Raw genomic sequence first — 22,713 nt, 5'->3', positions numbered from 1 at the left:
GAGTGGAAAGCAAGCTACACATCTGTACAATACAGAGCACAGCCCTCGAGACTCTCTCTTTCACACACACACACACACACACAATTTATTGACTCCTTACATCACTGTATCAGTTTGAAAAACAGTCCTCCTAGTTTACAAAGCCGACAAAGGCAATAAAAGGAGAAAAGGACCTGTGTAAAGAGTGTTTTCTTGGGGGGTGGGAGTCGTGTTATGATTAGACTGACAAGTACGGTTCTTGTTATTTTGACGTCATTAAAAATTCTTCTTACTAGACATGCATAACTGGCACTGTGTCAAAGAACAGCATCAGGACACACACTGAGATCATCTATTTATGTAGATCATCTGCCATACAAATTCCTGTCCAAGTTGTTACTATAGAAACAATAACATATTGGAACAAGCACATTAATATATACTTTGCAGCTGGGACTACTATCAGAGCAGCTGTTACAGAAAAATAATCAACACCTTCGTACCAAGAATTCAACAGCGCTTTGGTATAATACTGATCTTGATGATCATCATGACATCATGAAAAAAAAAAAAAGGAAAATAGTATTGCAGATCAACATCTGTTGGCATCCACATCAAATTTGCTGTTATTACATGTCTTATGTTGGATTATTTTGAACTTTTGAGGAACCCAAACACAGCAGGAAATACACTGTATAGTATGAAGAAGAGAGGCTGGGGCTGATTTCTTTCTAACCCCAGCCCCCTAGATCTGATCTCCATTTGGGCTGATATTCTTTAGCCCAAAATAAAAAATAATTTATTCTATCATCTTTTTCTTGAAACATCGCGACCGGTCGTCACTGTCGTACAGTGTGTATGTTACTATAATTCCAATGACGTTCAATCAATCACTAAATATCATTCAACTGCGAATAACCTTGTTAAGCATCATAATTTGTCATTTTTATTAGAATACATATTACATATTACCCCAAAGGCCACTATTTAAAATGTTTTTTAAAAGAAAATCACAAACATGCCATTACAAACATAAACAAAGGCAAAGAAACAAAGAAAAAAAAACCCACATAGGCTAATGGATTGCCTTCTCTGTATTCAGCAACAAGCCTATCTAGTTATTTGCGCCAGCCGTTTTCGTTGTGCCATGTCAGGTGTCATCACGTACATCGATCCAGCCATCCATCTCTTACGTTGCCTTCCTAAAGAGAAACAGAAAAACACAAGAAATCTTTGCATATGCCCATGCAAGCTACACATATATTGTACTGGCTTCAATTAGAACAACATAAATGATGGACTTATGGAGAAAATAATTATTTATAGACTATTGGCTTTTTATCTATAGACCCTAGACTGGGGCGTAACAAGTGCATGAAAATGTTTAGACTGAAAAGTTACAAGATCAGAGTGAGATGATGACGCAACCATAACAATGTTGGTAGCTTATTTATATTAGAAGGTGATTCTTATTCAAGTTAACAATTCAGTGTAGTTCAAATAACACCTGGCTGATAGAAGAACCTGAAAATGAAGGACACAAAACCATCTCTGTAACACACAGGGCAATGAAAGAGGAAAGAAACGCACAGTCTGAGTCGACCCAGCTCTCTCTCCAGCTCCTCATCGGTGATGTTAGAGGCAGGCACGGAGGGCAGAGAGTGAAAGAAAGCGTCATCCAATACACTGGTGTCTTTAGTAGTGACAGGGTGATGTGGAATCTCCAGTGGTGTTAGATGCGTGTCTGGAGCGCCGTCTTCCAATAAAGACTTCAGCTCCTCCTCCAGCTCCTCTGATTCTCCTTCAGCTGGGAGGAAAGGAAACTCATTAATGTTACACTACTCACGTTTAGTGGATTATAGGTGAGGATTTCTGCTTCATTACACAAAAACCATCTCTCTTGTTTTTCCATTGCACATAGTACTGTAACTTTAGGCACCAAAAAAGATGTAGCTCTATTCTTTTACTCCAACATCAGCCAGCAATAGTTACACAATACTAGTTATGTGGTTCTTAGTCTGCTGAAGAGAAACTAATGGTATTTTGTGTCTATAACATCCACACATATTTTAACAATTTAACAGTTATGTCATCAGTGGCCATAATGACAATGAAGCTGCATTTTGTCATCAGTGTGACTTTTTCACAAGTTCTACTGGTTCTCATTTTTGAATGTGCAATGGAAATCAGCCATATTGGTCCCATTTGTGAATATTTGTGAATGTCGACATACTTGAGTCTAAAGCTCCTCCAGCCAGAGTCTGGTTAACTTCATCCTGAGTGTCACACAGCTGAAAGGAAAGGGAAGAAGAATAAAAAGGACACCAAGGTAACCAGAAGAGCTCTGTGATAGAAAAACTCACAATTACACATGGACACACACTTATAAAAATCTCTCACCTCCTGAATCTGATCAACCAGGTTCTCTGCTCTCTCAACTGTTATGCCCTTCAGTGAAATCCTCAGAGCTGCTACACCTGCCTGGTATGCCTGCATCACCTACAGTGAGCGCGCGCACACACACACACACACACACACACACACACACACACACACACACACACACACACACACACAGCACAAAGTATTATCCGCAATTAGGATGACAGATTGATGATAAATTGATATGCAGTACCAAGCACACTTTTAGGCACATTTTTTGTATATGAGGATTCTTTCTTTTTTTTACTATTTTTCACATTTAAGAATAATCGTAAAGACATTAAAACTCTAGCATTTAACAGACATATAAGTTACCACACATACTGAGTTCTGGTTGGCATCTTATTGTTGTTAGGCAGAAACTACTAATTTTAGATTGATAATACATTGAGATATATCCAAAATGTCTATTTATATTTATCTTAAAAATACATTTCTAGCATACACTGTACAGTAATCTCTTGAAAATCGCAGCTGATCTAAAGCCTGAAATTCAGATAAAACATTCAAATCTTTAAAATGACTTGCAACCATCAAATTTCCACGTGAAATTTCATTATGATTAAAAGTTTAAAATTATATGAAACATACGCTGGATGTATGTGTTCACACAATTTCAACGTGAATCAACAGAAAATGTGTATTTTACCAGGCGATCAGTCTGTGAGCTCGCTATCCTCTCCAGGATTCCTTTGACTGTTTCGAGCTGAGCGTACAGCCGATCTGCTTTACCCTCTACACGCTTTTTACCCCTAAGACATCTTAATGCCTGGAAGAAACAGAGAGAGAGAGAGAGAGAGAGAGAGAGAATGAGGGGCTGTTTATTAAAACCTGGGTATCAGTAATTAATAGATAAAATCCTTATTAGACAAAAATCAATAAAACAAATAAAAGGTTTTTGAATGTAATAATGTCATCATACCTGCGACTTCTTCCCCTCTTTTAGCAGAGCCTTTGCCTGTTCTTTACATCTGAAAACGAAAGTGATAACACACATACGTGCCTCATTAACCAAACTCCAATTCAGTTTATATTACAAACGTACAGAACAAAAGTCCATAAGTGTTAGAAGTAAAGCGTCTACTGTGCTGAACCTGTGTGACAGGTAATACTGGTATAGGTAAACAGTGCTTAATGACATTCCTGAGTATGTATCTATGAACGTGGTATAGTAATGAAAAAGCGAAGGAGAAGAGGTGCCTAGTGACTGAAGCTGGTAGTGCGTGGTGAAGGGAGTTTGGGCCCTGTTGAAACTGAGAGAGGTGAGTGAGAAGCAAGTTATAATTTTAAGGCCACTATGGGAGATGTGGGAGGAGACAAAGACTATGGGAGAGGTCAGCCACTGTGGGAGGGGTAGAAGGAGTCAGCCACTATGGGAGGGGTAGGAGGGATCAGCCCCTATGGGAGAGGTAGGAGGGATCAGCCCCTATCAGAGAGGTAGGAGGGATCAGCCCCTATGGGAGAAGTAGGAGGGATCAGCCCCTAAGGGAGGGGTAGGAGGGGTAGGTCACTATGGGAGGGGAAGGAGGGGTCAGCCACTATGGGAGGGGTAGGAGGGATCAGCCCCTATGGGAGGGGTAGGAGGGATCAGCCCCTATGGGAGGGGTAGGTCACTATGGGAGGGGAAGGAGGGGTCAGCCCCTATGGGAGGGGTAGGAGGGGTCAGCCACTATGGGAGGGGTAGGAGGGGTCAGCCACTATGGGAGGGGTAGGAGGGGTCAGCCCCTATTCATTGTGCATGTGTATAAAAATGAACCTGAATGACCTGAATGACCTGAATGACAGGAAAATTTTATTTATTTATATAAATGAGTTTCACTTACTTCTCCACTTCTTGCCCTAGGATCTCAACTCTCTCTTCCAGCAGCTTCTCGCTCCGCTGGAGCTGGTAAATTCCCAGATCCACCTCACTGACCGGAGACACGCGGCCCTGTCCTGCCTGACTGAACTTCACCAGCTGGACAAAAGAGGAGTTAATGCACAGTGCTGTACAGGGGGGGAAAGAAAAAAAAATGCATGGTTTTGTAGTAGGAGTTGCTGTGCTGCATCTCACACACCTTTTCCCCTTCATGGAGCGAGACGGTGACGTGTTTCTCCCTCTGGAGCTGCAGCAGTGCGAGACACAGTGTGGTCTCATCGGGACAGATATGAGAGGAGAAAGAGCGCAGCTCCTGAAATGAGAGCAGAGAGCGCCCCGCGAGAGGAGAGCTCCGATACGCAGCCATCAACGCTGCAGCCTTTTCCTGTAACACACAGGAGATTTAATACTAAAATACCAGGCACAGTGTTTATGAAACTGGTACTCGTACTGTAGCCTGAAACTGTCAGGAACTTACTTTAACCAATTCGATTACCACAAACGACTCCTCGAGTGGAACTCGCCCACTGCCCAGTAGCGCGGATAGCGTCCACTTCAGAGGTCTGACCAACAACAACCCAACACCCCACGACAACCAGCCGGAATCTACATTAGCAGCAAAGTCAGATTCTTTCTGCACTTTCCCGCTCCTGGAAGGGAAATGCAACCATAAGAAGAGTGAAACAACTGCCTGAAATACACATCACTACGAAAAACAGTAGTATAAATAAATGTAATGTATATTATTATTATTATTATTATTATTATTATTATTATTATTATTATAAGAGCTTGAAATTAAAGTGGTTGGATTTGTCCATCGGTATTAAAACCAGTAGTACTTTATATTAGTATAGTAATAAGTTACTTCACTGATATATTTTATTATTTTTGAAATTAAATACATTGCTTTATTTCATTATATTGCTTTATTGTTATTATAATGAGAGGTTTAGGACATACAGAAACTCCTCTTAAAACTTCAAAATTGTTGACTACACCTTTAATGGTCTCATTCAATGGCTGAGCAGAGCTAGGATTTTATTTAATCCTAAGACAGTGCTGGAACAGGGCTGTTAAAGCTCAGGGCTACTGATCTGATCTGAAGGTTCAAATCGCACCAATGCCATAAGCTACATGTACTGTGTCCTCTCTCAAGTGAAAGTCGCTTTGAATAAAAGCATCTGCCAAAGAAATCAATTTTAACTCAGCTTTCCATCAATACTGTGCTATGTATTAAGTGTACTAAGCGGTATTGCAGGACCTGATCATGCTCTGTACAACGGTGCTTAGGCCCAGAGGAACGCTCCCTTTTCGCCGAAAACTTTCGTTCAGGTCCTGCAAGCTCATGCAAACAGAGCCACGCCGTCTGCAGCTCTGCACCACCAAAGGCGTCCAGAAGTTCATCTTGCCATCCCAGTCAGTCGGGTCGACCTCTCGGTTCTCTTTGAAAGCCGAGAACAAGAAGGCCATCCGTTCGTCATCTTCCCAGTCAGGGGGAAACTCGGTGGAGGACGTCCCGACTTTCTGCTGTAGTGACACTGGCATTGTACTACAAGAAAAAGAGAAGTTAATACGTTTAGTGCACAGGATAATACACAAGGTTGCTAGTATTGTTGCTAACTCTTACTGATGGAGAAACCTCATCAGTGTATAAAGACAGAATCTCATTCACAATCAGTCCAGAGACGCAGAGACACTGCTACACTGAACATGGCTTAGGTGGCAAACACAACACAAGTGCCAGTCACGTAACTGTGAATCTTCCACAAACTCCACCTTCTTCGAAAGGAATAAACCTCAGCCGTTTATTTCCTCAATCAAGGGTTGGTTGGAAAAGAAAACAACAACAACAACAACAACAACAACACATCGACAATTCGTGTCGCAAACAATCTGCTAATGTAGAGCAAGACACACCCCTAGGGGTGGGACCTACACCTTCTAGACAGCATTTAATTGGACAAACACAAGAGTAGTACAGGATGAGTCATGAAAAAAAAAGTAATTGTTATCCTGGAAGTGATGAACTATAAAATTAAAATAAGGATTTTGTTTTTTAGCTATACCATTGAATTGTGTCCATAACACTAAAGGACAGGTATGAAACACCAGTGATTTTGATTTCAGAGCCACTTTAAGTGAAACAGTCAGTAAAGTGTATATAAAACTACTTAAAAACATTATATCCTATTACAGGGTTATACATTATTATACATTACAGCAGATAAATATCAGTAATACATTTTTATAAGCATACAATAGTACAAATTAAGTGATTAACATACATAATATACTGAGATAATACACAATATACTGAGAGAAAACAACAGATTAAAGGTATGCAGTAGCAAAAGGTTAAGTATTTATATCAACTAACCTTAATTGTACGGTTTATACAAGCATTAGCAGATAAACTAAGCCACATTAATGCCTTCTTCCAGTATCTCTGCTTTACACTGTTTAATAAAAACCTTCATGCTTGCTCATGGGAAAAGAAATCCAAACGTCAAAACGCTCTCCGTTTTCCTGTTATGCTGTTTTGCTCTGGCTACATAAGCCGTATCCTAAATAACTATTCCCAGCACTTAATAGGCTGCGAAATAACGTTTTCTACATCCTACATAGTGTGCACTACACGTCCAATAGGATGTCGTTTGAGTTTCAGCCGAACAGCCCGGAAACCATCGCAGCGCATTCTTCTTCTTTTATTTTAGTCTTAACCTGGACGATAGTTAGTGATGCAGCGCCACCTAGCGGCTTGGAGTAACAACAACTACAGCTCTGGCAAACACAAGCCACAGAAAGAAATACAGTTAAGCAAAAATAAGAAATAAGAAGAGTGAATTTGAAGTAGAATTACAAGAATAAGTTTAAGAATGCAATAAGTGCACATTTTCTGCACTGAAAATACAGTCACTGCATTATGGTGCCAGATAAGCAGTAGGCCCAAAGCACTTATTTTTAATATTTGTTGAAACATGATGTTGAAACATGATGATTTTTGATACATATTTAGAAGTGTATAACAAATTAAAAAGATACATATTTAGATTACAAATTCAGGATTCAATTTAGGATATTGTTACAATTTTCCTCTTAATCCAGAGCTGTTATGTAAGAACATTTAAGGAACTCTTTCAAGGAACATTAATTTCTGACTTTACTTTCTTGTTTATGGACACTTTACCTCAGTGGACATGCTAAATTATTTACAGATATACATGAATAAAATACACTAATGCATATATATAACCTGGTCTACCTTTGTAAGCTAGCAAACCCCTTTTTGTCTGACATATTTCTCTTGAAATTTACTTGAATTCATGTTTGCATAGTTCTATTCTAGTTTATTCATCACTAAAAACAAAACTGATGGGATTCCATTCCAACCTTTTTAGCCCAATAACTAACTCCAAAAAGCTCATTGTGTCACTTTGTGCAAAAAAAAAAAATTGTTTTCCTGCAAGGACCTATGTAAACACACACACAGAAGAAGTGACAGCCAATCAGATTGCAGAAGATTCTGAAGCTTGTGGCCAGAAAGGTTGCCAAAAAATACAGTATTAGATGCTCTGTGGCTTGTGGGTGGAAATTGACCTGAAACAAACCCATGACTCTGGTGCAGCAGTTTGTAAATGCTTCTCATGATGGACATTCAGCTGATTGCAGTGGAACCTGTATATGTTTTGCTACTGTTAGCAATGGGTGAAGATTGGATTAGCACAGGAAGGCTACAAGTGAGGAATAAGAATTGTGTAGTAGTAGTAGTAGTTTTAAAAATAAAAAAAGAGAAAAAAAAATACAAAGAGAGAAAACAATATAATGGGGAGGAAAATTCTAGGAAGTGTTTGTTTTTCTTTTGCTGTTAGTATTGCTGCTACATTTATTGCTGCTACACTACATAATAGTTTACAGTCTATTGTGCAATAGCTTTCCCACACAACACTGTTGTGTTGTCCTGTGTGCTCATGGTCCTGTTTATTTATTGCTCTGCATGTACTGTTCTATGTATTTATTGTCCTACGTCTCGCACTGTTGTGTATTTGCACTTTTTTGTGTAGTCCTGTGTACTGTACTACAGTATTGTTATGTGTTGCACCATGGTCCTGGAGAAACAACATTGTGTTTCTATGTTTGTATGTATGCAAGCTATATAGGGCCTTTACAATAAAAACAATAAAAACCCACTTGACTTGACATCCTTGGACCGCTTTTTTCCCTAGAACCTTTAATCAATCTCATACACTGAAAATTTCTTTAAATTTTCAAATTAAAAATTTTTCTTTAAAATTTACACATTTTCTTTAAAATTTCTCTAAAACTTTCTCCTTTATAAAATATTCAGAGCAGGAATTTTGTCAAACGAAGTCATGCTTAACCTGATTCAACACTGACAACAGATGGTGAGAAAGTATTGTATAAATTTATTTTTAACACTGATGATAAACATTTGTGACATTTCATATTAGTCATGGTTCCTCATAATCGAAATCCACATGCTCGGTCATACACACAACCCAAAGAGATGCTTTTTTTTTCAGTAGTTTCAGTGCACAGAATGACAATAAGTGTGGACTTTGATATCTTACAGGTTTTTGTGGGATGGCATAAAGTGTGTAAATGAAAATGGAATGAAATAATATCATTACTACTATAGAAATTATTATAGTTGTTAGTCTAGCACAGCACATGCATAAAAAATCTGCATGAAAATCTGCAACTTTTATATCACAAATTGATTTTGTACATAACCATCGATGAGGCCATGAGATATAAAAATTTAACCTGGGTAACAGTATGTACTCACAAACATACTGCGTGGTCTAAAGCATTTATTTAAATCCTGATTTTTATAAACAGTATATTACTTTATCTTGGTTATTTGTAATCTGTATATTCTGGACAGGCCCATCAAATTATGATTAATGAGATGACTGATGACAAAAAATAAAGTTTATTTTCATGCTGAAAAATGTGCTTCATATATTGATACTGTCTCACTGTCTACTTTAATAGGAACACCTGTACATCTACTCATTCATGCAATTATCCAGTCAGCCAATCACGTGGCTCACATGATCATCACATGATCTTGCCCAGATCTTGTAGCCCATTTGCATCCAGGTTCGAGGTGTTATGCATTCTTAGATACTTTCTGCTCACCATGTTTGTAAAGATTGGTTATTTGAGCTATTGTATCCTTCCCATCAGCTCGAACAAGTCTGCCCTTTCTCCTCTGAGCTTCCCATCGACAAGGCATTTCCACCTGCAGAACTGCTGCTCATCAGATGTTTTTTGTTTTTTGTACCATTTTGTGTAAACTGTGTAAACTGTGTACAGACTGTTATGTGTGAAAATCCCAGGAGATCAGCAGTTTCTGAAATACTCAATCCATGCCAAGGTCAAAGTTGCTGAGATCACATTTTCTCCTCATTCTGATGTTTGATGTCAACTTTACCTGAAGCTCTTGACCTGTATTTGCGCAGCTGCCACATGATTGGCTGATTGGCAGATGCTCCTAATAAAGTTAATTGTCAGTGTAGATCTTGCTTTATTTTGAGGTCAGTATATACTTATCTTCATATCTACTGTATATATATAAGTTTATGTCTAGAACAGATTTACTGAGCACTGTCCAGTTCCATTCTTGAAGGGCAAGTCAGCATGCTTATTTATGACATTTTTACAAGACTAAAATTAAAAACCTGTCCAAAAGACTTAAAGTCTGTATCACATATAAACAGGATTTGCAACCAAAGCCAGGAAACATATTGATCTTCCATTAACAAAACCTATACCCCTTGGATGAAAACATCTTTAGTCTCAGGTTTACTTGGCGCTGAGGTCCACCAGAAGATGCTGATATGCCACAGTCTTTCCTTTAAAGCTGGCGACGAGCAGGATGTCTTTGTTGTCAATGGAGACGAGGCTAAAGCCACGAGGCGCCAAAACGTTGAGCTCCTGGAAAGGCTGGAAGCGCTGTGTGAGCTCGTCCCACAGGTAGATCCGTGAGAAGGAGTAATCGCTGCCCAGAACCAGGTACTGCCTCACTCCTACGCTAAACGGGTGTAGTGCCATCGAGCCACGTGAAGGCAGCGTCTGGATCTCCACAAAGCGCTGGCTTTCCCAGCGCACGAGCCTCGAGTCGCCAATGAACCGCGTCAGGCAGAGGTAGAGCGCTTGATGGGCCCAGAAGTGCTTGACTATGTGTACATCACCTGCATGTGGGATTTGCGAGTGGTAGACGAACTCGCGTGTCCCACGGTTCCACTGGTACACCACCGGAGGCTGCAAGGAGCTCGACAGGATTAGCCGGGCCTTACCGTCCACTTCCAGGAAGTGTATGTGTGTGTCGCGGTGCCATTGGTGAAGAGACTGGTGTGAGTAGAAGCCGTTGCTGTTCCAGCGGTAGATGCTAGTGGAGCCTGCCTTGGAGCTGTCCACTACAGCAAAGTACCAGTCTCCTTCAATCTGAAACGTCTCCATGAAGTTGGGTTTGCGTACACGGCTGGCATCGATGTCCTGGATTTTGACAAACTGCAAAGGCCCTTCTTCCCACCTGCATAAAAGACAGAATAATGTTGCTCTGCATTTGTTATTAAGAAGAATAGAATTATGGCATAATTAAAAGTAATGCTCAAATTAAGGGAATGATGGTATACAAGCATAGCAATCTACTGTAATAATGAAAGATTTAATATTTTTACCACTTAGCATTAAGCTATACTAGTATTTTTAAGCTTTCCTTGCAAATATTCAACAAGATTTCCCCTTCTACATATCTGGCTAAATCAGAGAAAATGGTATTTCCATTGTATTTTAAGTTTCTACAGTAGGTTTGTGCAATATAAAGATTTTATCGTCACTACACAATATTACACTGCCATGATATCCGAGACATTTACTCCAATTATCTTATCTTATCTTATCTTATCTTATCTTATATATTATATTATATTACCAGACCTGTCAACCTTTAGAAGCTCACAAGTACAAGTTATCTCTCAAAAATATGGCAAATGAGCAGTCTTTTTTCCTGAATAAAAACAGGAAATGATATTAAATGACACGTCCTGGAAGCCCTGCTCCCTTTCCCCAATCTCACATGCTCTCAAGTGGCCTCAGGCACCCTTGATTTCTGTCAAAGCGAACATTTTTCATTAATGACTTCATTAATCTAGATATGAACTTTGACTTACTGTACCTCACAATAGCCAAGAATTTATTTAACTACATTCTTTGGGATGCCAATGGAAAAATGTCGCCAAAAATGGCCAAAATACAGCACTTTTGGTTTTCAACCGAAAGAGAAAATTTTGAGCTAAAAAAGATTAAATAGGGCAAATGAAGTGTCAAATCTAACACTTTATAAATAATGTGGACATTAGACAACCAATTTGCAAAAGGATTATATATCGAAAATGCACCAATAGGTTTTGTTTTATTGTTTACCGCGCATTATAGTGGAAATGCCTGAAAACCCATCAAGCTGAGTTTTTGCAATTGCCACTGCCAGCAAGCAGTTCCCGACTGCACAGCACATTATATTACAATGTTACACCCTCACATACTCTCTTTAAACCTAAAATGGTGGAAATTCTTGTTTTTCTGTCTGTTTTCAGGCCATCGGTCACTGACTGATTAAATCATTATTTGTGTTTTTTTTTAACGGTAAATCACAAGTAGGGAAAAATCAGTATCCAAGAATGATCCTCTTAACACATTTAAAATAAATCATATAGCACTTATAAATGTCCTAACTCAATTATTCTGCCAAACAGGAAAAAACACATCTGTGTTAATTATGTAAAAAACTATACATAATTCTGGCTATATGTATTGGCCAGATTGTTGTTCACCATATTTGGGTCATTTTTACTCCAGTCCCCAAATATGGTCATAATTGTGTTTTAACTCTGAGTCTCTTACTTATAGATATGGGATCCTCCAAAGAGTTGGGCTACCACCATGTAGAGTGTGTTGTTGATCACCACAGGCTTGCAGTACACTGCAGATCGAGCTGGAAACATACAAACATTACAAATTTAGATTCACATGGTACTGAAGCATTTTGCAGATCTATGCAATTTATGAGGAGTATAACTAAAAATATCCTTGTAGAATATTGCCCTTAGGAACACCTGAATGAAAAAAAATATTTATTGTGCACTACATGCACCACAGTGCTGCTGATTCTCAAATCTGATTGGCCAGAAGGTGCACTAACATGCACCTGTTTCTATTCTAACATGTTACTGTTTCTATAGTAACAACTCATTCATAGGGACTTCTATGACGGACACTGAACATAATCTAAGCCTCTCCTCATAATAAATGGATTTAAATGCTTGCTGCTATTTAACAAAAAAAGCCTGTAAGGATATGTTTATGGAAGGAGTCTCCAGTGTCAGCACTTTGTAACAGTTAGTACATTTCTCTGTAACATGACAAGCTGTTTTTTTTGTTGTACTACCTTCAAGAGAGAGAAAAAAGGAGGCTGGTGACATTGCTGTTTATAGCTGCAATAACATAAATGATAGAAACACAAAGTTGCTTTATGGATGTTCCACGACATTAAATATAACTATAAATGGATAAAAAGATTATGATGTGTCATTATTTAATAAATAAAATGGTAATCATTGGAATAGTCAGAGGCATATCATCAACTTTAGGGTAGTAATGGAACCACAGCATCCTGTCGTTGATAATTTTCCTATAACAGCACGCCCTGTCATGTTTTATTCCTTAGATACAGTATCTCGTTTCCTTTCCCACTCACAGCCAGAGTGATTAACCTCCTCCGTCACCTCACCAACCTCTCTCAGCAAGGCCCATTACTTTAAAAGCAGCTTGAGTGGAGTAAGAATAGATGCTTTTAGTCACACTGTAACATGGAGAGAGATCAAGAGGGCAGGGAACTTTCATGCTTCAGCTGCTGACGGTATTTGATTCACTAAAACCTTTTCTGTGTATAACAGAGTCCAAAGAATTGTTTAAAGCAAACCTGTAATACTTTACCGTCTTCAGAAGCTCATCTAGCATCTGTGTTGGAAACATTACTTGAGACATTTTTTTTTCAATCACCTGTCAGTAATCTTGGAAAACTAGACAATAAAGAGCAGACTTACATGTGATGTTGTAATGGGTCCTGAAAAGCATGTTCACATGATCCCAGATGTAAACGGTACATATTCCAGTGCTGGGCTGAGCAAACACCACATACAAGTCATCGTTAAAGTCGTACGATTCCACAGAGAGGGACTGGAATGGGTAGGTCTCATACAAAGCAAAATCTGAGGATAGATGTTAAGATGCATACTGTAAGTATTCACCCCATTGAACTTTTCCACATTTTGCAATGTTACAGTCTGGAATTGAAATAGACTTAAAGTGTTAAGCGGTTAACCTTAAATCAGGAATTTACTACAGCTGAGAAACACTACAACTAAAGCTATACAGCACACCATTCCCTAATTTAGGTATTTTCCTGGATGCATCTGTCAGCTGAGGAGATCCCAGAATGCCAAAGTGCTCCTTCCTTACCTGCACTGATGCAGTTGAAGTCTCGTGGTGTTAAGTCCTGGATGCGTCGGCCCTGGAACTCAAAAGGACTGGCACAGTATATAGCCGGGACGGAGGTGTTGGTTTTCTCCATCCAGTCCACCAGCCACTTAATCTTACAGTCACAGCGGAACGAGTTCCCTCTCAGGTCTCTGAGGAAAGTCGGACACAAGTTCTACATTGGTTCCTAAAACCTACAGCTGTTTGTATTGAATTCATTATTAGTGATATATTATTAAAAAATAATACAGACTCAATATTTATTTAAGTAAGGAATAAAACATGATGAGGCATGCTGTTGTAGGAAAATAATCAACAACAGGATGATGAAGCTGAGTTACTGTTACCACCTCAAAGTTCATTTGTTTCCTATACACCACAACCTGAGGTGTTTTATTCCATTTATACCACAGCAATTTGCTAATGATTACAGGTTTTTCATTAAACAATGACATCACACTTTTATCCATTTATAGTTACATCAAATGTTGTGGAATGCCTATGATACAAATTACTTGCTGTTATCCTTTCTCTCTTTTTTCTCTTATTTTCTCTTGTTTATAGTAGCTATAAATATCTCTTTCAGTGAATTGTAACCTTCTTTTTTTTTTAACTTAGTAAATCATGATGTCATCTTTTTGAGGTAAAAATGTGTTGTTAGAAGTGAAAGAGGACTTCTGGATTCTACTGCATGTATATTAACAGTTGTGTACTTTGAAAAAAAAAAGTATTTTGTAAGACGTTTAAAGCGGACTCACAGGTCAGTGAGGATGTCCTGGTATTTGAGCAGTTCTCTGGGTAAGACTTGCAGGTTGTTGTTAGACAGAGATCTGTCAGAGGAGAAATACAAGGTTACGAGCTGTGTTCTAGTCAAAAATATGGTTTCTTCTTATTGCCTCATCTATCTAATTATATTATCTTCAAATTACCACTTTATATACATAGTGCATGTACAAAAAGCTATTGATATTGTGGTACAATGCGGTATGATGATACATACAGGTGTGTTAGAGACTTCAGGCCTCTAAAAGTGTATTTGGACAGTGACTGAATGTCATTATTCTCAATAAACCTGCAGGGCAGAAAGAAAATGACTGGGTTAAACAAACAGACTGAGAGAATCCGAGCATCGAGATTCAATTGACTATCAATTCCTCAAACCACAAGATAATGAAAGAAAGATAAGTACAGGGATTAAAAAGATTTAAGAGTGTGAAGCTAATTGGCAAATACTATGGATATAATGGCTTGCTGTCATGTCTTTCCTTGCTCTCTTTCGCTCGAATTTTTTCTCTCTTGGATTCGTGAAACACCGACCTGTGAAATTCAATTAAGATTGCGTAATAAATTGAGTCGTTGCACTTGGCTCCCTGTGACCTATGCATCACATTTATCTTATAAAACCTTTTAGCTTAATGACGATGAGGTTGCTGCGGCGTGTTCTCATCTCTCACACATCTCTCTCTCACACACATACACGCTCTCTCTGTCACTCTCTCTCTCACTAGCTTTTAAATGTTACCTGAATCTTAAGTTGGTTTTAATGGCAGGCGGAAAATCATGGGTGTGGATGGAAGGACCACTGGAACTAGACTTTGGGTCCATGAAGCATGGCCAGGGGGGTGTTTGACTTTTTTAATATAGTTACATGTTTGAAAATCACAACTCACCTTTATCAAAGTTGTTATATGTAGTATTGAGAATTGACTAGTCCCTTGAATTGAATAGGTTTAACCTGAACCTTAATAATTCAAGAATAACTCAGCATATGAATAATGTAAGCTTGAGGCTAATGTGTTCTGTCTGTGGAAAGTTCAGAAATAGAAAGCTCTAAGTATCTAATAGACTATTTAAATAACATTCTTGAAATAATTCTGTACTAAGAAGGTCTATGAAATTTATTTTACAGTTAAAGAGGCCCATGGCTTCAAAACATTTGAGAACCTAGACACCAAGGGAAGGGAGCTCTGAATGGCCCCTAAACCCTGAACTATTCATCTGTGTGCTTGAATTAGGTTCTTGAATATACTTTTATGTGTTTTAAACAGAGACAAATACACATACCAATAGGAGGGGTGCTATTGTTTTTTTGTTTGTTTGTTTAGTTGTTTGTTTGTTTTTAGAAAGCTTTCAATATAATTTTAATTTCATGCGGTCAAATATGAAGGACAATGAAAGACCACAACATTGCATTTAGAGCATTCATTTGTTCATCCTTAGTACCTGCCTGGTCAGGGTAGTGGAAGTTTAAATTGAGCTACTATCCAACTAAATTGATTAGAAAATGTCACAGGCAGAGGCTACAGTGTGTTACACTGCCCTGTGATGCAGCAAGAGCAGCAGTTCGAAAAGATGCGGTTGGCTAGCTTCAGGAGAAAAACAATAACTATAATTATAGAAATAATCGTCACATCAATTATAAAGAAAAAACTTCTGGCCACACCCACTACGGGTTTAAATCCAAATACAGATATAGATATGACTGTTTGGAGCAATAAACAGATACAGACAGTGTCACTGAGTTACAACACACTCTGCGGTGCAGATACAAGCTGTAGCTAAATCCATTGTACGTTCTGTGGGATTCGTTACAAATACACTTACGTACAAACACACTTGCCAAACACTTCAGCCTCCAGTTATAGATTAGAGAGCAGACCTGCGCTGCAGCAATTAGGAAAATGTCCACCTCAGCACTGAGACTGACTGGAACAGAGACGAGATCAATAACACACACTCCGAGCGACCCCAACAACATACACACACTCTCTAACAGACTCTCAGTCTCTTCTCACATGTCCTTCCTTCTTTCTTTCTTTCTTTCTTTCTTTGCTTGTTTGTTGTTTCTTGATTTTTTTCCTTCCTTCCTTCTTTGTTTGTTTGTTTGCTTCTTTCTTTCTTTCTTTCTTTCTTTCTTTCTTATTTTTCTATCTATCTATCTATCTATCTATCTATCTATCTATCTATCTATCTATCTATCTATCTATCTATCTATCATGTTCTTTCTTTCTTTTTCTTTCTGTCTTATTTTTCTATCTATCTATCTATCTATCTATCTATCTATCTATCTATCATGTTCTTTCTTTCTTTTTCTTTGTTTCTTTTTCTTTTTTCTTTCTTTCTTACTTACTTATTTTTCCAATTCTTTATTTTTCTATCTATCTATCTATCTATCTATCTATCTATCTATCTATCTATCTATCATACTCTTTCTTTCTTTTTCTTTGTTTCTTTCTTTCATTTCCCTTTTTTGTTTCTACCTTCCTTACTTCGTTCCTTCCATTCTTTCTTTCTTTCTTTCCTTCCTTTTCTTTCTTTTTCCTTCTTTGTTTGTTTGTTTCTTTCCTCCTTTCTTCTCCTTCCTTCCTTCCTTCCTTCCCAGCTTTATTGCTTTTGATTTCAGTGAAGTGCAGACTCACAGATACTGCAGGTGCGAGAGGCCAGCGAAGGCATCATCAGCAATCACAGTGAAAGTGTTGGAATTCAGCAAACTGCAGGAAAGAAGGAGACAGAGAGAGAGAGAGAGAGAGAGAGAGAGAGAGAAGACACTGGAATTAAAATAGATTTTTTTATAGGTCCTGTCCCAAATGGCACCCTAAGCCCTGCTGTCCTGCTCCAAGTCTGCACTTTGGTCATGAAGATGTGGGAGTGATCGAGGAAGTGATGGAGTAAACGTGAGCATTGACACTTCGTTACATTTCGGTTGTGTTCAGCGTGGTGCCTTCACGGTGGTGAAATCTGCTGTGTGTGTGTGTGTGTGTGCAGTAGCTCTGTGTAAAACACTGTGGAGGCTGTAATTGATTCAATCGATTAATAGCTTTTTCACTGTCTTTTGTTTTGACATTGCTGAATCCTGCTCGCCTTGATCTCAACAAACCCACCTCTCAACAAATCCATCGCGCACACACACACACACACACACACACACAGACCCACGGCCAGAACAGACCAGCTATTGTTGGTTGAGTATGAGGAGTGTGTAGAGGGGAGGCTGCTGGCTGTGTTGAGTGCAGAAGTGACGCTGACCCTGTCACTGATACACACCGCACTGCACACTGTGTTCCAGTCCATGCTAACCCACACACACACACACACACACACACACACACACACACACACACACACACAGTGACTCCCAATTATGCAAAGAGACAAATATTTTCTAGTTTGGAATATAGTTTATTATGCTTCTTATCTCAAATTTCTGTGCAAAAAACTAAGAGTTCAACTTTAGCATGAAAAAGGCAGACTAAGTTCATGAAAACTAAAGCTTCCATCCAAAAAAAAGTCTGTCTGAACTGAAAAAACATACTGTAGAATGACCATTTGCTAAATATATTGTTGCTAGGGATGCATTGATACAGATGCTGGTATCGGGTATCGGTACCATGCTCACAAAATGCTCAGATACCAACATCTGATATCATGTGATACCATGTGATGTTGTCTCTAGTGTACGCTGTCACATTAATGAACAAACACAAAATGATAGTGATCTGGAGGTATTTCACATGATGCCAATCAAAACAAAGCAGGCTGCAACCTGTGCTTTGAGAAAATATCAAGATGGGAAAGTACAGCAGCTTCCTACAATACAAGTAACCTGCTAAAAAAAAAGATCTTTATGGTGTTTAAACATAATATAGGGCATTAAAAATAATAGAGAGCGTGAGGGTGGACAATATGAGTGTGCATTCTGAACATGCACAAATGAGAGTGCAGAGAAACTGATACAGGTGTGTGAGAAAGAGAGAGAGCACTTCACTTCTGCGAGCACTGAGCACTGAGACGCTCATTTTTAATGCCCACTCACTGATACCCCTCTGAACACCATCGTGCTTTCTATTAAACCTACTAAATAAAATGTTTCATGACGTCCCTGATTGGTTAATACTAGTTAGGTTATTCATTTCATTTTCAGTATCAGCATCAGTATCATACTCATTCTTGATTGCATTGGGCGTATTGACGCATCCCTAACTGTTGCCTATAACAGCATCAGCTTTTTAACATAAGGCTTCAGGGTTCCAGTCTCAGCACAAATAAAGTTCTATCACATCTGGTCTTAGAACACCCGAGCTCTATCAGCACTTCTTCCTATTTGCAGTGTTTTTTTGTTGGAATTATTCATGGCAGCAAAAATTCTGCAGGAGACTCTCAGGATATGTGGTACTTACAGGAACTGCAGCAAGTGCAGGTGAGAAAACGCTCCCTCTGGGATCTCAGTGAAGCCTGCGTTCACCATTGTCCTACAAAGCAAAAGAACAACAGATATCAACATTATATACCGTATATACATAGTAGAAAGCCATGCATGGAAGAACTTCTCCAAAAGCTCTGTAAAAAAATAATGCAAGTCTTTCCTGATTTTCCCATGATATATAATTAGATCATTTTTGTTAATGATATATATATGAGGATCATTGTGCTAGACTGTATATTGTCTTTATATAAAAATAATAAAGCACAATAAGACACCAGGAATGTGCAACTGGAGGAGATTCAAATGTCCTCCACTAAGAAATAACACTCAATCCGTGCCCTATAAAGTGATCTATATATTCAGCCGTTCCACGACTTCCACCCTCTCAAGTAATTATTCAAATAGACGGATCCTAGGTTGCTTTGAGGAAGGATTTAATCTCTCAAAAGTAGGACAAGCTCTCTTTTTACGTAAATCATTCAGTCTTCAGTATGTGGGTGGGGAAAAAAAATCAGGGCACCTGGACTATATACATTTTTATTAATATCAGTCTACCAGTGTTTGATTGTTTGATTATGATCATGTATATCTGATACATAATAGAGATACACAGGTATAAAGTAATGTGAGGTGAATGAGTTAATGTGATTTGAGACAATAAACTGTGGTGGTAGTTTAGAGGTTTCTGTGGTCACTGACCAGATATGAAGAATAAAATGGTACTAATGTAGTAAACCATCCGTGCATTGTCTTGTAAAGTAGATATTTAAGCAACACATTGTGGTTTGTGTGTTCTCAAACAAAGTGCATTACAGTGTCATATTGCACCAACATTAACACACGCAGCATCAGTGTTCAGCAATAAAGTGCATGGGGTCATAAGGTTAATATGTCCTGTTGCTGGGAACAACACTACACATGCCTTTCTTCCTTCTCCTGAAAGTAAGTGAATGTATGTGGTTTCTCTTTACTCAGAATCTGCAACTCTATGACAGCTGCTATTTAACCCTGCTGATTACTTAGCAATGTTATGACACTAGTCCACACCATTGCTTTCGAATTTATAGAAATACAGTTGTAACATTTAAACTAAGGAATACGATGGTACATGATGTGCTGTTATAGGAAATTAATCAACAAAAGGGTGCTGTGATGAAGTGGAGTTACTGTTACCATAGTGAAGTTGATTATTTTCCTATAAAAGCTTGTCCAAGCTGTTTTATTCCTCTTCTACGACAATTACAATTTTGCCGACAATTACAATTCTGTATTTATTAAACACTGATACATTATCCTTGTATCCATTTATATACGTGTTTAATGTTATGGAACATCTGTGATACAAGCTAGTTCCTGTTATCACTTTACAGAAATAAATATCCATTCCTTTTTTTCCTCTCTCCTGAAGTTAATAAGATTTTAAAAAAATGCACCTTGTCAAGTGACTGATAAACCACAAAATGTAAAGCCTTCTGTCCTGAAGACTTTCCCATGGTGGAAAACACAGTGCTGACACTGGAGACTCCTTCCATAATAAACGCCTCCTTGCAGTAAACTTCACCACATCAACAACTATATGTTTTTTTGTTAAATAATACGTTTTGAATCCATTTATTATTAAATGTAGATCATGTGGAGCATCCACCATACAAGTCCCTGTGTAAGTTGTTACTATAGAAACCATAACACATTAGCACAAGCACGTTAATATATACCTTGCAGCCGGAACAAATGCCAGAGCTGCTGTTATAGAAAATTAATCAACACCTTCTGACCAATCGGAATCAAGAATTCTACATGTTATAAATAGTAATGTTAGAAAATAACATCATCTTGGGTATATAAATGACTTTTAAATGCAATTTGTAATATTGTTTGTTTATTAAAGCTGCTGTCATCACTTTGCGTACATGGTTCTGCATTAAGACATAGGAATCTTCAACAAAAAGGTGATGGTGATGAAAGTCCAATAAAACTTTCAGCTTACTTCCATCCTTGTGTACACTGTACACTGCGTGTGTGAGTGTGTGTGTGTGTGTGTGTTTACTCACAGTGAAATGATGCCGGGCGGGAAGCTCTTGGGGATAGCTTTAGTGTCCACGCAGAAGGCACTGTCTTTGGTGCAGGAGCAGGTAGCTGGACAGCGAGGGATTTTGGTGACTCGGCGTCCCTCAGCCATTCCCTGCGTACACACCAGAAGAAGAAAGAGAGAGGCAGCAGCTGATTTGATCCATCTCGGCCACCTCGATACACTCCTGCACTCTGATTTGGACATCTTCTCCTGGGTCTGGTCCTGATCTTCTATTTCTTCTTTCTTTTTTTGGGGAGTTCGGGATGGAGCTTCTTTGATTAAGTGGAAGAAAAGAGAGAAGGAATCTGGAAAGTGGGAGAGAGAAGAAGAGGAGAGGAATTCTTTTGGAGGAGAGGAATGGAAAAGGAAAGAAAGAGAGAGGGAGTGAGTGAGGCAGAGCCTGACAGTGAGAAAGAGAGAGAGGAAGAAAGAAAGAGTGATGGTGTAAGCAAATGACATGCACTCACTAGAGAGAGAGAGAGAGAGAGAGAGAATGTGTGTGTGTGCGTGTGTGTGTGTGTGGGGGGGGTTATATGTAGGGAGTGCGTACTCTGCAGCAGCACCGGATCTCGCTGTTCTTCATCTCAGTGGTGCAGTTGTGTTAGCAGGGACTGCAGGATGGTGTGTGAGCCAGCAATTCTGTGCACACTCACACACTCATGAAAACTATACACTGAATTATTAACTATCGTTTAAGAGCACTTCAGGAGCATGGAGTGTATGTGTGAGATGAAACAGTACAAATGTTATCGCATATCACATAGCCATGACTTACAGCTCAGATTGAGGCCAGATCTGGAAAGAATTTTGTCACTGATACACCTCATATCTGCATCATGACTTACATCAATCCTGAGATGGCAAATGTGCTTCACACAAAGCAACTTATTTTATTTATGATATGTGTGGCGGGCTGGGAAAACCTTTCACATCAAGAATTTTCTATAATTTAGAGCCATGTTTCTTAAAGTGGTGTCTGTAGCACATATCCAGCAGTCCAAAATGTTTAACTTGTGTTACAGTGTTGAAAATTACGACTTACCATTATCAAAGTTATTATACAGTCTGTATTATTGAGATCTTATAGTTATTAGCCTGTTTGACTAGTCACTTGACTTTAACCCAAACCTCAATAACCACAATAAAACCCTAATATTGACCCTAATATTTGAATAGTTTTGAATTAATTGACTTTATCTGAATAAAGTTGTGTTCATGAAATTAGCTTGGCTGTAAAATGTTTGAGAACCTCAGATAACTACAGGTTTATTTAAAACTACAGAGTTTCTTTCATTTTGTATTCCAATTAGAAAGAGGATTCTAGCATATTAAAATCTGGCCACCCCCAAAAAAGGAGAAAATCATATTTAAGGATTCCATTGTTCCCACTGACCATTCACTGATCACCATTGTTCCCAACAGCCAATCACTGATCACCATTGTTCCCAACAGCCAATCACTGATCACCATTGCTCCCAACAGCCAATCACTGATCACCATTGTTCCCACTGACCAATCACTGATCACCATTGTTCCCAACAGCCAATCACTGATCACCATTGCTCCCAACAGCCAATCACTGATCACCATTGT

General features: G+C 38.7%; 2 protein-coding genes across 2 annotated transcripts; both read right to left on the bottom strand.

Annotated features, from left to right (window-relative positions):
• Window positions 1-322: 322 nt before the first annotated feature.
• Window positions 323-6,916, bottom strand: chmp7 (charged multivesicular body protein 7). The gene is made up of 11 exons (XM_026925927.3): window positions 6,660-6,916; window positions 5,544-5,831; window positions 4,758-4,929; window positions 4,479-4,664; window positions 4,245-4,378; window positions 3,344-3,392; window positions 3,071-3,190; window positions 2,380-2,478; window positions 2,213-2,270; window positions 1,570-1,786; window positions 323-1,181 (listed from the first exon to the last, which is right to left on the bottom strand). The coding sequence occupies exons 2-11, from the start codon at window positions 5,825-5,827 to the stop codon at window positions 1,169-1,171; spliced, it is 1,332 nt and encodes a 443-aa protein (XP_026781728.1). The 5' UTR covers window positions 5,828-5,831; window positions 6,660-6,916; the 3' UTR covers window positions 323-1,168.
• A 1,767-nt stretch (window positions 6,917-8,683) lies between these two features.
• lgi3 (leucine-rich repeat LGI family, member 3) lies at window positions 8,684-21,618 on the bottom strand. Its single transcript, XM_026925126.3, has 9 exons — window positions 21,101-21,618; window positions 19,024-19,095; window positions 17,266-17,337; window positions 14,847-14,918; window positions 14,605-14,676; window positions 13,829-13,998; window positions 13,414-13,578; window positions 12,212-12,302; window positions 8,684-10,841 (listed from the first exon to the last, which is right to left on the bottom strand). The coding sequence occupies exons 1-9, from the start codon at window positions 21,577-21,579 to the stop codon at window positions 10,112-10,114; spliced, it is 1,923 nt and encodes a 640-aa protein (XP_026780927.3). The 5' UTR covers window positions 21,580-21,618; the 3' UTR covers window positions 8,684-10,111.
• Between the last annotated feature and the right edge of the window lie 1,095 nt (window positions 21,619-22,713).

The sequence above is a fragment of the Pangasianodon hypophthalmus genome, chromosome 8, assembly GCF_027358585.1.
Source record: "Pangasianodon hypophthalmus isolate fPanHyp1 chromosome 8, fPanHyp1.pri, whole genome shotgun sequence".
Taxonomy (NCBI): domain Eukaryota; kingdom Metazoa; phylum Chordata; class Actinopteri; order Siluriformes; family Pangasiidae; genus Pangasianodon; species Pangasianodon hypophthalmus.
The sequence above is the reverse complement of the archived record's forward strand: the minus strand, read 5'-3'. Positions and strand labels throughout refer to the sequence as shown.

Coding starts and splice junctions, on each gene's coding strand:
- chmp7 (XM_026925927.3), bottom strand. CDS start 5,827: ATGCCAGTGTCACTACAGCAGAAAGTCGGGACGTCCTCCACCGAGTTT. Junction 4,930..5,543: donor GTTGTACAGAGCATGATCAG/GTCCTGCAATAC, acceptor TTTCCCTTCCAG/GAGCGGGAAAGTGCAGAAAG. Junction 3,393..4,244: donor CTAGGGCAAGAAGTGGAGAA/GTAAGTGAAACT, acceptor TTTCGTTTTCAG/ATGTAAAGAACAGGCAAAGG.
- lgi3 (XM_026925126.3), bottom strand. CDS start 21,579: ATGTCATTTGCTTACACCATCACTCTTTCTTTCTTCCTCTCTCTCTTT. Junction 14,677..14,846: donor CTGAAGTCTCTAACACACCT/GTATGTATCATC, acceptor CTCCTCTGACAG/ATCTCTGTCTAACAACAACC. Junction 13,579..13,828: donor CTTCAACTGCATCAGTGCAG/GTAAGGAAGGAG, acceptor ATCTATCCTCAG/ATTTTGCTTTGTATGAGACC.